At 41.7% G+C, this 15364-nt stretch overlaps 1 protein-coding gene across 2 annotated transcripts in view; it reads left to right on the top strand.

The window, feature by feature from the left end:
- The window catches only part of Rapgef5 (Rap guanine nucleotide exchange factor 5), a 241593-nt gene that overhangs the window by 206698 nt on the left and 19531 nt on the right, over positions 1-15364 (top strand). For both annotated transcript variants that reach the window (XM_031357408.1, XM_031357407.1), the window contains exons 21-24: positions 7027-7117; positions 9842-9892; positions 11162-11249; positions 14890-14954. In XM_031357408.1, coding sequence (XP_031213268.1) covers positions 7027-7117; positions 9842-9892; positions 11162-11249; positions 14890-14954 — 295 coding nt within the window. The remainder of the gene's footprint in view (positions 1-7026; positions 7118-9841; positions 9893-11161; positions 11250-14889; positions 14955-15364) is intronic.

Consider the following 15364-nt stretch of genomic DNA (forward strand, 5'->3'; position numbering starts at 1 on the left):
AAGGTGGGATTCCTCAGAAGAGGCTCCATCCAAGGAGCCATGATCAAGGTGGGATTCCTCAGAAGAGGGTCCATCCAAGGGGCCATGATCAAGGTTAACAGTTGGCAAAGATCCAGAACATAAGTCAGGAGGCCATAACTGTACAACTTTATGGGGGAGATTTAGAGACAAAGTTACATGAGGATAATAAGTTTTACATGCAATTGTAGGACTGTCTGGACCATGTACTAGAGCTCTGTAGCAGGATATGGTAACAATCATCAGCTGTTTGTTACTTCAGTCTCCTGTGTAAGGAACAAGTGCCTGAAAACCTTGTAAATGAAGTCAGCTAAGGTCAGCATCCAAGGAATGAATCTGATAAAAAATGTCTAACTGAACTTTGTGTATCTGTTTGAAATATTAACAATCGCAAGTATTATTTGATGAAACAAAAACAGAGTATCTTAAGTAAAACAACATTTTTGATTAGAAACAATTTGATAAAGTGAAATTTTAAAAATTGGTAATTACTTTAAATTTCCATATCTAGTATTTGAAATGATGACAATATGTATTTTTGTTAACATAAAATTGTTATACCTTTATTCTAAGAAACAATTTAGTTGTAAGTTGATTTTCTAAAAAGAAGTGATTTCCAATTTGAAAAGTATGCTCCCAGAGACCATGTCTGCCTTGCCAAGAGAAAATTATTTACTTTTCAACGTTTTCTAAAATCAACCGTATTAACAGAACTCTTAACAAATCTCTACATTTTCATTCTATAACTCAACCAACATATGAAAGATGAAAGTAGTCACATCAAGTCTGTAATAAATAATTGCATGAAACACAGAGTGAATTGACAAAGAATGCTAAAGCCAATGCTTTGCTCCTTTTACCAATGGACAACTTTCTAGGTCACCACATACTGACAGCAGTAAGCATAAATTCTTAACATCATTCTAAAGAAGCACAATTTGTAAAGCAAATTAAATGAGCTTTAGCAAATATTGGTTTGGAATTTCTTGGAAAACATCCATAAGCCTCGCTGCCAAAGCTTGTACCCTCCTTGTGGGCTTCAACGTAAGAGCACAGGCACTGGCTCAGAGCTCTCTATCAGAATAGAGACTAGATTTCATTCTCAAAGCACCACAAAGTGACTCCAGATTGGAAAGAATCTCCTTCAGCTAAGTCAATCCCCTCTGAGCTCTTAGGATATTACTTAAAAGAATAATTTGTTGGCTCTACAGATATAAAACCAGCTGTCAAAAGTACTGCTTAGATATTTTGAATAACTTTCCTAAGCTTTGAGTTTGAGGACAGAGTATCTGACATCTTCCTTTAATGAGGGAGCATGGGTAGTTAGTGTATAGACCCTGAAATCAGCTTTTGCTAAGAGAAAGAACCGAAAGCCAGGGTAAAGAGCATGACCAGCTGAACTAGAATGGAAGTCCCATGATAGTCCAGTGGTAGGCTTCTGATCAAAGTCCTACTGTTTACAGCATCCTCATATTATAGTACAAGAGACGTTGAGGACAGAGTAACTGCTCGACTCTGTTGCATTGACATTTAGGCTGTGGGTGCAGACTCTGAGATCCTCCACTGGGCGAGGGAATCTATCTCCCTTGATATGTGAGGCAGGAGTCATCTTTAAATAAGAAGGAGATTGTATTATATCTTGGTTCAGCATACGTCTCTGAGTTGGTTAGGCCTATGTAACCAGAGCTGGTCAGGCCTATGCACTGTGCAGCTGGAGGTGAAAGCAGGTCTTATTTCCCATGCATCCTTGTTACATGCTGATGATCCTCCATCCAAGAGAACTTGTGCTTCATCCAAGGCAACTGAGGAAGCCTGGGAGTTTCCTGCTATGCCAGTGTATCATAAGTTTAACCCATTTTACTAAAGCATTCAATTTTTATAAAAAATTTTAATGTACTTGATTTTTACTATTAATCTATATTAAATAAACTTTATGTTTACTTTAAACTTGTTTTGACTTACATGTTTCAGGGTTAACTTTGTAACATATAGAGAAAGCTATATAATAAGAGACATAAATTGATCTCTCCCCCTAAATAAATTATATTCGTACTTATGATGACTTGCCATTAACGTGTATAGCTTAATTATCTTTAACAGTTTATAATATTACTAATTCTTTTAAAAGATTAAGATTTTTTAATTTTATCTCTGTTTAGTTTTAGCCTTTAGAAAAATATTATTCTTGGATTAAAATCCTCTAGTGTCAAAATAAACTTTAAACTATATATACAACACACAGAGAAAATGAGAACTTCATTTTCCTGATCCTTTTATAATGTGTTTTTACAGAATGACAGATTTTTGTTTGCTTGTTTTATGAGTCATTTTGAAGACAAACTATCTTGGAAGCCTGGTGTTGCCTCCTTGGTCTAAGAAAAGGGAGATAGAATGATTAGCAGAGAGCTCAGTGGGCCTATACCGCATGGCCACCTTAACCATGATGGCAGTGAGGTCACACAGTATGCTCTTTCTCTAACCTTGGTAAAGATGGTGGCTGAGTCATATGGCTGCCATGATGGCAGCAAGCCACATGGTGAGCCCTTCAGGCACACACACCCTTTTCCTAAACAGGAGTTGAATCCAAGTACAGTATACATGGTATGGTATAACCAGTTTACAACCCATGTCTGGGCCTAGGACCAAGGTACTGGTCTAGGACAAGGTACAGCCCCATGCTAAAAGTCAATGTCCAGTTGAGTAGGGCATCCAGAAATGCCCCTTGAATATAAGGGGTGTATCCAACCTATACTACCCCAGGGTTAAGGAGCCACAGGGCCAATGGAAAGTTGTCACACCTTTTTGGCTGAGCAAGTGGTCTTGCAGACAATGGTTAAGTCTCTGGTGCCTTCAGGCTTTTAAGGTCTGTTTAGACCTTAAAATGTTCCCGAATCCGGGAAAGTGAGCCTCCAAACTAACTCAGTTCCTCAGAGTTAGGCCTAGATTACCTCATCCCAGCGTTTTTCTGTGTTACCTGTGTGTTCTGTTGAATACAGTATGGCCTCCCACCTAGGTCAGACTGTGTGAGGGTTAGACAGTAAGGTAAGAGAGAAAGAGCAGAGACAGAGAGTGAAAAGAATATAAGCTACCTGAGAGAACCTGATAGCCCTGCTGGGGCTTGAGCTGCAGGTAGGCTTATATTTCCCATGGGTCTTCAGCAACACTGCTTGATTATTTAGGCAGCTGTAAAGAGAGAGAGAGGAGAGGCTGCCTGCCTTTGAGTGGGACCATGTTTATTCACTGTGAGGGGGTATCTGGTCGCCCATGTGTGTAGACAGCCAAAATCCTACAAAAGAAGCAGCCACTTACAAGAATGGCAATAGGCAGAAATGACTTTCGTAACCCTCAAGGGAAGCTGGGAAGCTTAGTCCTTCCGCAGGAAATTATCACCTATACTGACTTGGTTAGAGAATCAGGACAAGGAAAGTAACCCCTGGAGTTCAGTGTAAATGTAGCCATGTGGGGTTCACTGCCTGGTACCCAATCTGTGACTGACTAAACCTACAGCTCAGTATCCTGTGGGTGTGCAGGGCTGGATGTACATGCCAGCCTGGCTTGCTAGGAAGTGCTGACTGTTTATTCTGTCTGTGGATCTGGATGAGGCCTTGTGGGAAATCAGGCTTCAGGCTGAATGTGCTCCCACAGTTCAACATGCTGCTCTGTAGAACAGAATGAGGAAGTGCCTGGTTTGGGATCTGTGTCTGTCCAGGATTTTAAAAAAGACATGCTGAACCTCAGGAGTGTGAGAGTGGAGAGAGGAAACACTGCTGAGAGGAACAGCATTTGCTGCTTCCTGAGTTCTGGGTAAATGCTCTTTCCATGAGCATTTTTCCTGAAGATAGGCTACAACAGGACAGGCAGACTCTGCAGTTATGAACATCACGTGGAGGGAGGACTGACTGGCAAAGGCAGACACAACTGAGATGGGGTCAGGAGACTGATAGGCTCAGACCATCCCTTAGGAAAGTTCTCTTGTAAGGAGAACAGAGAGTGCCCCCTGTCCAAAGGGCCCCAGATGCAAGGAAGCCCTTGTCTGAGCTCTGCTGCTCCGTGGAGGAGCAGGTGATCGGTCTACATCCTGAGCAGCCCCTTCTGTGTTGAGTGGGGTTTTTGTGGTTGTAGTTTGTGTTGTCTGCTTGCTTGCTTGTTAATTCAGCCAGAGTGTTCTAAATCAGTCTCTGAGATTCCTTAAGGTTAAAAGGTTTCTCACAACAGGAGTTAGGTGGAGAAATGGGAAACCAGTTCCAATAAGAAAAGTGACCCCACACAGATCCTTCCCAGAGTATAAGATTAGATCTATCCCGAGGAAACGAAACATACTAATGTCTTCTCCTAGCTCCATGCTGCTGAATTATTTATGGTTCTGGTCTCTATCCTAGCCCATGGAACAGAATGCCAACTGAAACATAAAGTTAAATTCCCTATAATCACACTGTAGGAAGAGCCAAGGGAAAACAGTCATTTCCACAATCATGAAGTGTCTTCCCTTGCCTAAGGCACCCGATTTGCAAATTCATGTTTCCTTATTTGCATATTCATGTATCCCCTCTCACCATCCCCAACCCCCACCTCTGTGGACTGAGTAGATTTTATTTCCTCACACAGACAAAGGAATGGTTGCTGGACTGAAATGCTTAGTGTCAGACTGCCCCCTCTTATCTCAGAATGAATGACCCATGGTAACAGGATTCCAGGCTGATTGGCTTCTAGTTTCTGCTCAGAATCAATTTGTCTTATTCAGAAATTGTATCTATATTAATTTATTTCTTTTAAAAAACAAGTTCAGATGGGGTGTGCGTGTCCTAATTTTATGACTAAAATGAAGCTATGTGGAGCAGAAGAAGTGAGGAGGTGACAGATGAAAGATGGAAATCATCTCAATAAATGGTGCTAAGTGAAAAGGCTTCTAATCAGGAAAAACAATAACCATTTACAGAAAAGTTTTTATTCTCAGCTTCAGCACCAGCTCTGTGCATGCCTTGCTTCGCATTAGCAACTGGCTATACACACTAAAATAAAAACAAGTAGATATGTAGTCCAGCCGTAATCAGCTTCCTCGATGATGGTGATAATAACCTATAGGGCCTTCTTTGCATGGGGAGGACTCGGGGGTAGTGGGTGTCCTTCACCATGGATCCACCCAGGTCTAGATGCCATCCACTGTGGATCCACTGGGGTCTGGGTGGCAGCCTCCACCGTGGATCCACTCAGACATTCTCACTGACTGGAGCCCTAGCAGAGGAGCTGGTATTTCAAAACATTATGTGAAGAGATGAAGCTAGTGCAAGCCTTTTCTGGCTGTGTGAGCTGTCTACAACATAGAATGCTGGAAGCAGGTGCAGTCAGTACCAAGCTGGTCGGCAGTAGTCTCATCTGTCCTAGACAGGAAGCTGAAACTGTCCAGGCCTGAGCACCAGCCATAGCAGAAGAGGCTTAGTAGTGATGTGCCTGCTGGACATATGTCCCCAGATTCCTACTGCTCTAGGTGTGGAGGCAACAGTGTCTCTCCTGCTCCTCTCTTCATGGGGAGAGAACTTTCACCCAGACTTAGAAGTCCAGGTACAGTTGGACTGGAGCAGTGTCTGGTTCACAAGGTAGACAGGACCTGCCAGAACACAGCCTAGGCCATTTCCCTATTTCTGAACTGCATATTCTTATTCATTCTAATGCCACTAAAATGTCACAGCTTTGGAAGACAGCATATATTGGCTTTAGCTGGCAGACATGCTGGTAACAGCTTCCCAGCACTAGGAAGCAGAGGGCAGTCTGAGCTATATAACAGGTTCCATGCGGCCTGGACTGCATAATGAGTATCTGTCTCAAAACAAACAAAACTAAACAAAAAGAAAAACACTTTTCACATTGATAGCTTATGTACCATCATGTAATAGCTGGAAGCTTAATGAAAAAAAGTCATAAATAAGTGAAAAGTTTCATAACAAAGATATCTGTTGCAACATTTGTTTTGGTTTTGGTTTGGTTTGGTTTGGTTTGGTTTTTCAAGACAGGATTCTCTGTATAGCTCTGGCTGTCCTGGAACTCACTCTGTAGACCAGGCTGGCCTCAAATTCAGAACTCCACCTGCCTCTACCTCACAAGTGCTGGGATTAAAGGCGTGCGCCACCACCGCCGGGCCTGTTGCAACATTTGTGTAACAGGGAAAAATTGAAATCAGCAAAGGATACAACCAGAAAAACTAATTTAAAAAACTATGAAACATCTCCTTTTTATTTAAGAGACAGGTTTCATGTATCTCTAGGCTGGTCTTCAATGCTTCTAGTAGTGAAAGGGTAGTCTTCTTGAACTTCTGACTCTACTGTCTCCACCCCTAATGCAGAGATTACAAAAGTCCATTTTATTTTCTTACTTTCATAAAAGAGAAATGTGGCACACTATCCCATAATATATGCCATAAACTCAAATAGATACATAATAGATAGGTAGGTAGGTAGATAGATAGATAGATAGATAGATAGATAGATAGATAGATAGATAGATAGATGATAGACAGACAGACAGATAGATAGATGGATGGTAGACTGATGATTGATAGATTAATAGATATAGATGGATAGATGGATGGATAGATGGACAGACATATGATAGACAACATTTTGTTGTTAGCAAAGAACGACATGGCAGAATGAATGAAAGGACTTAGATTTATGAGGTGGGAGAGACCCATCGGCTAGATACGGGAAAAGCACAGAGCAAACGAGAGCTGCAGGACTCTCTGTGGTGGATACAGAGAAGTGGGCATTTCACATCACAATCACTGAAATCATAAATGTGCACCAATGAATGTTAGAGGGAGGAGGGGTCTCCTGCAGTGTCCGGAAGGCTTTTCTTGGAGGCAGAGAGGAGCTAGAAATCCTTGCTTTTGAGTTAGAAATGGTTAAGCAACCATCCCACTCCATGGACAGTGGCAGGTATGTGGGGCTTTATCCGTGACTGCCCACTGGTTGAGAGAATGTTTTCTCAGTCTCCTCTGCTCTCTTTTATTCACAGCTGCAAAGCCCAGCAGAACCTAAACTCTTTCTTTGCCATCGTGATGGGTCTCAACACTGCCTCCGTCAGCCGGCTGTCACAGACGTGGGAGGTAAGCCTTTGGCTTTGTGCTGGGACTTAGGGTGTGGGTGTAGGACAAATGATCCACTCCAGGGGAGCCCGTATTAGAAATAAATACATTTAAATGGTCTAAGAGAGACAGATTCTGCTTCACTAAAGGTATTATTAGTAGGACAGTAACAGGGTGATAGGAAATGGCCTTTCTATCAAATGGCCTTTCATGTGATCTTTAACATGGTTCTCTAATAGATATGGAAAAGACTTTTTAAACATAAATGTTTTAAATTTCTCTTCACCGTCCTGTATTCCCTGAAGGCAGCCCTAGCTTCATGCTGGCTAGTCATCCTCCAATCTGGCCCATGAGGTGAAGTATGCACAGAGGCAGATGTATGGTCTGAGTGGGGCAGTGCACACGGAGGTGAAGCTAGGCTTCAGGGCCTCCCACTTGCAGGCCTTGGCATGTTTACACGGGCAAGGGTATCTTTTTTTACATTCTAATTTTTGTTTTTGTTTTGTTTTTTTTTGTTTTGTTTTGTTTTTTCAAGGCAGGGTTTCTCTGTATACCCCTGGCTGTCCTAGAACTCACTCTGTAGACCAGGGCTTTCTATATTTGTAGAAAACGAGATGCAGGTGGCTTTTTAGTTGGCTCATAGACTCTTGAGGATATGTATGGAGAACCCAACCAGAGGAGCTGGAATTAGCCAGAAACATCAGACAGACCTCTCCCTTGGGCCCCACCCTTCTTTCTGTTTGCGCTTGGTTTCCTGCCCCACCTTGCTCTGTGCACTGTTCCCTCACTCATGCTCTCTTTCCCATACTCATGGTCCACTGTGTGGTCCACTGTGTGGTCCACTGTGGTCCCCTTGGTCTCTCCTGTTCCTATAGCTGATTGCCATTCTCCAAGTCAGGAGCTGTGCCCAGTGGAATGCACTGGGCTGACCCAGGGACAGAGTTAGTGTTCTCCTTCAAGGGAATCCAACAAGAGAAAGACAAACATGAAAGGGTTGCCTGTTCTGGTTAAGCAAACCAGATAGCTAAGGCCATTAAAGATTAAAAGAGATGGGAGAGAAGCACCTTGCGGCTTCAAGCTACGGGAAGGCAAATGGAGGGCAAGGGTCTTCACAGAACAGATTAGAACAAAACCTCAAAAGGACCTTTGACTTGCAGACATAATTGAATTACATCTAAAAATCTGAATCTGCATATGGGCTGCCTACTGTGTCCCACACACCACACCCTATCACTGCCACAAAGAAAACAAACATCAGAGAAGAGTGCTGTGTGGTGAAGGACCTTCAAGTCAGGTCTCATAGGCCCCGGGAGAAGACGAGACGCCTGGGTAGCAGGGCTTTGGTTCCTGAGGAAGAAGTGAGGCTGGGCTTCCCAGCAGATGCGACTGCAGGATCTCCAAGTCTCAAGGAAGTGGCCGTGTTATCAGATGAAGGAAAGGAACTAGGTTTGAGGGGAGTAGTCAGAGCTCAGCAAATTTTTATGCTGCACTGATTTTATGATCTCTGTCATTGCCATGCAGCAGCCATAGTTAATGAATGAATGATTGCCATGGGAATGTTCCAGTAAAAGGTTATTTACAAAAATATTCTCTAGGTCAGACTTGCCTCCTGTCTGACCTCTGGCTAAGCCAGTTTGATTCGAAGCACACTGAGTTTGAGGTACCCCTGGGACATTCATCGAGATGTTGGATAGACTGAGATAATGGCTCCAAGAAAAGATTGGGAATAACTGCAAGAGTCTACATTTTACATTTTATTTGTTGCAGAGAACTTACTTCCAGGTAGATGAGGCTACTTACAATGGAAGAGCTGAGCTGAGTCAAAATGATTGATTACATTGGAAATTTGGGGTCATTTTAAAGTTTAATTATTTTAAGGTTTTTCTCCATTATTTTGATTTGGTTTGAAAACAAAACCCCTCTGGTATATCTTGAACCTTGTTGCTGATGCTAATAACTGGAATCTGTCAACCAGCAACCATGGACATTTGTACATTTTTTTTATGGGTTGTTGCTGAAGACTGAGGCCAGAGAGGGTGCAGACTCACTTAAATACACAGCTGGAAAGAGGTATGGGTGGGGGCAGCTGACCTTGGTTAGGTCTGCTTTCTGCAAAAGGTCTTTATGAGAAGATCCATGCTTTCTATTTGTGTTAAAGGCAGTCTGTCACATCTCTGGACCCTGTTCATGGAGCCTGCGGTTCTAACTAGGAGGATGGCACAGCCACACATTTCTGACTTCGGTCATTGTATAAGCCTCCGTTTGCACTCAGATTCCATGGTTCCATCTGCTAAGGTGCAAGCGGAATCATCCAAGGGTTTTACCACCTTTTATTATCTCACTTCTGCTGTGTAATGCAGCAAAGCCATTTATACAAAAACCAGTCAGCCAGCATGGTTATCTCCCACTCCACAGATTATTAGAAAGATGGGCACATTCATCAGATGTTATATGATATAGAACTGAAACCTATGTGTTTATTAAATAACCACCAACGTATAGAATGTCTAGCCAGCTAGATTCCTTTATCCTGTGGCTGCCAAGATATTTTTAGCAACATGCCTAACCGTGGACATATTGAGTGGACGATGGAAATTGCATAATGATAAAATCAGGGCAGAGCCCTATGACAGGTATTTATGCTCAGAAATGTGTTGGTGACTTAAGCAGTGCCCCTTCTCAGAGTAGTCACCTTCTGTGACCTTTGTGGTTTCTGATTGTAATGTTTGTTTTTCACCTTTTTAGAAAATTCCTGGGAAGTTTAAGAAACTTTTCTCTGAACTTGAGAGTTTAACGGTAAGTAAAGAAGACTCATTCTTCAAATTAATTTTAGTGCTATTTGTTTCTGGGTTCAGGAACTCTTCTTTGTGATGTCAAAGCCTAAACTGACTGCTTGCATCTAAAAGTAAAGTTTTTAGCTGAGCATGGTGATAGAATTCTAGAGCTTTGGGGAGATGAGGTTGGAAGATTACAAATTGCAGACCAGCCTAGACTATGAAATAAGACCTTATCTTAAAAATAAATGATAGAAAGAGATGCTAACGTGGAAGGGAAAAAAATCTCATGGGGCCCCAACTCTAGACAAAGACCATCAGACAGCTAAAAAAAAATGAGAGTAGACAAGAAAGTCTCCCCAAGGGAAGAGACCCTCAAATGGTTGTCCAGTGCCAAGTGATCAGCCCTAAATTCATATGCATTTAAAGGATATTATACAGATAGATAGAGCAGATTATTTTTATGTATCTATGAGTACAAACATAATATATTTTATATACACATCCATATGTATTGAAGAAAAGGAGGCATGAATTTGAGAGAGATCAAGGGGGTGGGTACAAGAGAAGGTTTAGAGGGAGAAGAGGAAGAAATGCTGTAATTTCAAATATTTTTAATTTAAAGACAAGAATAAATGATAGAGGTAACTAGGTATATAGATAGATGAGAGACAGACAGACAGACAGACAGACAGACAGATGATAGATGTAAGTAAGGAATGAAGCAGGGTAGCCATTAATGCTGCCTCCTCTCCCTGTGAAATCCATATGATTTTTCACAGGCCATTTTCCAGTTCACAATATGACACTAATTGTTATAAATTTAGTAATTAGTGTGATATGCATTAATCTTTCCTCCTTCTGTTACTGTTTCTTGGGTTTTACATGTGAGATGTGTAGCTTGTTTTTAGATTTCAGCACTGTCTTTGTATTCTAAAGGCAGTTCCTATTTGCTCTGTACTTAACAAAAGACTTTGAGGTTACCTCATGGTAGAAATTATGCAGAGGAAACTGCACTTGAAGAACCTATTTGAGGAGAATGATAGGGCGATCAAAAGGTGTCTTGTCTCCTTTGGTGTCGCCTCCAATTATCATAAACCAATAACTTGGATTCTGTGTATTGCCTAGATTTCCTACCATAATTAGTGGGTTTATTCTCCAAGGAAACCTTTATTCACTTCATTCTCAAGAAGAATCTATCTGTACATGTTCGAATTGTACAACAGACATAGATTGAGAATTGCTTCTACGGCGCATTGACTTTTCTTTGTCTCTGTGATCTGCTTGGCAGGATCCTTCCCTAAACCACAAAGCCTACAGGGATGCGTTCAAAAAGATGAAGCCGCCAAAAATCCCTTTCATGCCCTTATTGCTTAAAGGTAATGATTTCCTATCTGTTATAGTATGCAATGCCATCCTCTAGAAATGTTTCCTTTCTAACTACAGCAGAAAGATAACAGGACTCTCAGTTAGTATCTAATAGTAGCCTTAACTTTCTTACCTCCATATTCGTATGGAATTGTTATTCAAATGCCCAGTTGTTTTGTTTTGTTTTGTTTTTTAAGTGTCTGGAATGCTTACTTATATTTGAGCAGTGTCAAAGGATTGTCACTAGAAATCTGTGTGTTTAAATTGCTTTGTGTCTAAGCCTTGTATTATTTTCTTTAATACCATAGAATGCTTAAGCCAGAACAAGGCTAGCTTATAGAGCCCAAAGAGCAAGCAGTTGTCTGCATCCACGCTTTACACAGTGAACCTGTGTGTGAGAGAACCTGTCGTTCAGCAGAAGCTGTGCATCAGAGGAAAATTGCTGCTCAAGAGGGTCCTTTCTGTCTCCAAGAAGTGGGACCTAGCTGGTGTTGACAACCCCACCTTGACCACAGAGCTCTTTTCTGCCGAGCACACACAGGTCATGTGACCTGTCAATTCCATTTGCTGACAGCTGAGTGATCTGTCAGTTGGCATCAGTGGGAGGGAAGTCTATAGAATCTGGCCTGGACTCCTGACCTTCTGTGCTCCCCAGGGAAAGGGAATTGGGAGAATTTTCCTTGGCCACATTTTAATTGTTTCAAGGGGTTTTATAGAAATACACCTTCATCTGACCTCTGCCTCTCAGAGATACTGCATACAGAATCAGGCCCCATTGGCTTGCCTCATAAATGATTCTGGAAAGGAGTGGCTTTGCTGACTGGCCTGGCCATCATCCTCTACTCCCCTACTTCCATCCCAGTTAAGCTGGCATTCCGTCTTCTGCTTGTCCTGGAGGACTGCCATGTCTCTGCCTCTCTGAACACAACATTACTCTTCATCTTATGTGAAAGTAGAATTGCTGTGGAAAGGAGAACAGCCTTTGGACAACTGTCTGCACCAAACCTTCAGCTAAAGCCTTTCTTCTCATGCAGCCTCTGTCCCTTTGTCATCTCCCCAACTTTCTGTTCACCAGTCCCTTCTGTACTGAGGCTTCCTGCAGACACACTAGCATTAGACACACATGTGCACATACACACACTCACACAAACACACTCACACACATACACTCACTCACATACACTCACATACTCATAAACACATTCACATACACTCAAACATACTCATACATTTGCACTTACATACACCCACATACTTATTCACACACACTTACACACATATATACATACTCACATATATATATATATATATACATACACTCACACACACATACTCATAAACACACTTACATACACTCTCCCACACACTCATACACATGCATATGTACACTCACATACACCTTCACTCACATACACACAGTCACACGCCTTCACTCACACACTGACATTTACACATACACTGACATGCACACTAACACACACCCATACACTCAGACACTCACATATACAATCATAAACACACACTCACACTCACTCATACACACGGATGCACACTCACATATGCACACTCACACATTCACTTGCACACTGACATTTACACACATGCTCTCACACACACACACACACACACACACACCTCAGTGAAGCAGCCATCCCACCTGCTGCCATCAGAGTAAGTCCTGAGAGAGCTTAAGGGGAGAGATTGAGGCAAGTAGGAAGACATCAGGGAAAAATATGGGGAACCGTTAGTTATAAGTTGTAGGGGCAACTTGTATGGCAGAAGCTCAGCAGGATGACTCTAATTGGAAGCAAGAGACCTAAAGCTTTTCATAGCTTGAGGTCCATGACTGAAGGATCCATCCTCCCTGTACTGATTCCTAGCTCTGTCACAATGGCATAAGCATGACTTAGCTGTGGCTATCTCTTAGGCCCTAACTTCCCTACAGCCACCTTAGAAAGCCTTTGTGAGGACAAAATGGATTGATTCAGGTAAAACACTTGAAGATGTGGCTGAAAATACTGTCACTGGCCATCACCGTACTTGGGAGCACAGCAGAGAGGAGGACATAACCAGCTGCTAAAAGGAGCCTGTGATTTGAAGTTCTCTGTGAGGCCAAGCTTCCAGGATGTATTAATGGTGGCCAAGGGAGTACAGGGTTAAGCTTGCTGTGTACAAAGTGTAAAAGCTAACTATGCTGACTACTTGTTTTGAAATCTTTCAATGAGTTTTTGAATTCAAAACCATGAAAGATAGTAAGAGATTGTGTAATTAATTGTATAATTACAATTTCCTAAGTGGCACTTTACAGAACTCTACCTGAAGAACAAGAAGCTCATGCTACCACATCAAGCTTTACTGTATGCAAGGGACACCTTGTGGGCGGGGTATCGCAGTGTGTGTCGCCTGCCTTCTTGCAGGCCGTGGGAGCACAAGCTCAGAGTTTTATAAGCAGGTTTCGGCAGCACCTGTCTAAACAGCTTTGACTGGATCTGCATTTCTATTTCTTGTGGGTTTGGTCTGTTGTTGACTGCAGAGATGTTTACATGTCCTTTAAGCTGAATGACTTGAACTGAATGCACTGTGAACCTTGTCTGTGTGATCGATGGGTGCTGAGGTTCCATTATATACTGTCTCATCCATTGTTGTGTGCCAGGAGTTCTCAGAGCCTTAGGTACTGCATAATGTGTCTCATCCCCAATCTTTAACTCTTGGGCTTTTACCCTTAGCATCCTCAGCCACTTCTGTGGGCAGTGGATTATGGTGGGTAAGACCCTGGGTCTCAACACTGAACTAAGGCTCAGCCCCTGAACTGGACCCCAGTTCTTTAGTTACTTTAAATCTAGTGAGTCTCAAACCAAAGTTAATTCTTACTTTTTCAAAAAAAACCAACCTCATCCTTTATCCTGCTAACTTTCCTGTTTTAGCACATCAGCAATGCTGTCTCTCTACCAGTTTAATGGGGCCAACATCCTGTCCTTTTCCTTATTTCTGATACACAGGCTTTTTAATTTCTTCATGTTTTTAATATAAGCATGAAAATCTAGATTTTTTTCCAAAGATTTATTTATTTATTATATGTAAGTACACTGTAGCTGTCTTCAGAAACTCCAGAAGAGGACGTCAGATCTCATTACAGATGGTGTGAGCCACCATGTGGTTGCTGGGATTTGAACTCCCAACCTTCAGAAGAGCTCAGCTACCTGCTGAGCCATCTCACCAGCCCGAAAATCTAGACTTTTAACTGTTTTAACTAAAGCAAGTCCCACTTATATTAGCTGGCAGGAATTTTTTTAAAGCAAATATAATGAATATTAAGTCCCTGTTGCTTATGAATATTCATTTATTTTCTGCTCAGTATAATTTGACCTAAAAACCTAATGGACCAGTTAAGTTACAAGCTAGCCTTAGCTTCAATCATACAGGCTAACACCAACTGTTCACTTTAAGTGCAAAATATTTGAGGAAGTCTATACTGCCCTCTAAACTTTTATATCAGATGTTATACACTTTTAGCTTCAAGTTGCCTTGTCAAATATGTGGCATAATTCCAAAATGCTTAAGCAAAAACATGATAAATTGCATGGTTTCTAAACAACTCTGTTGGTTTATGATGTCTTCCTAATAGTACATTATCTTGTTTTTAACTTTCAGATGTAACATTTATTCATGAAGGAAATAAAACATTCTTGGATAATCTCGTCAATTTTGAAAAGCTGGTATGTAAATTTCATTGTTTCCTTTCTTGTCTCTGTAAAGAAAATGCACGCTTTTCTCTCCAGCCCCAGGAAGCAAATGGTCTGAGTAGCTTTCCCTGTTGTACACAGAAGAACTCCCAGGGTCTCTTTGGGCATATGGAACAGTGCCATCACTATGCTAGCAAGATTCTTGGAATCCTATTCTTTTAAATAGCATTTCATTAGCTTAGCACCAGTAACTGTGTAAACATAGAACTGGGCATAGAAGCTAATACCAGGAGCAGTTCCCACTCATGAGAGTTCAGTTACTTCAAAAGCCTCTCTTGATGCCCCAATGTAAACCACTTTGAGACAGTGAGCAACAAAGTCCTCCCAATAGATGTGTCTGTCTCCTAGGGGAAAGGCCACCTCCTTATTGGCCTCTAATCCAG

Source organism: Mastomys coucha, unplaced genomic scaffold, assembly GCF_008632895.1.
Source record: "Mastomys coucha isolate ucsf_1 unplaced genomic scaffold, UCSF_Mcou_1 pScaffold6, whole genome shotgun sequence".
Lineage (NCBI taxonomy): Eukaryota > Metazoa > Chordata > Mammalia > Rodentia > Muridae > Mastomys > Mastomys coucha.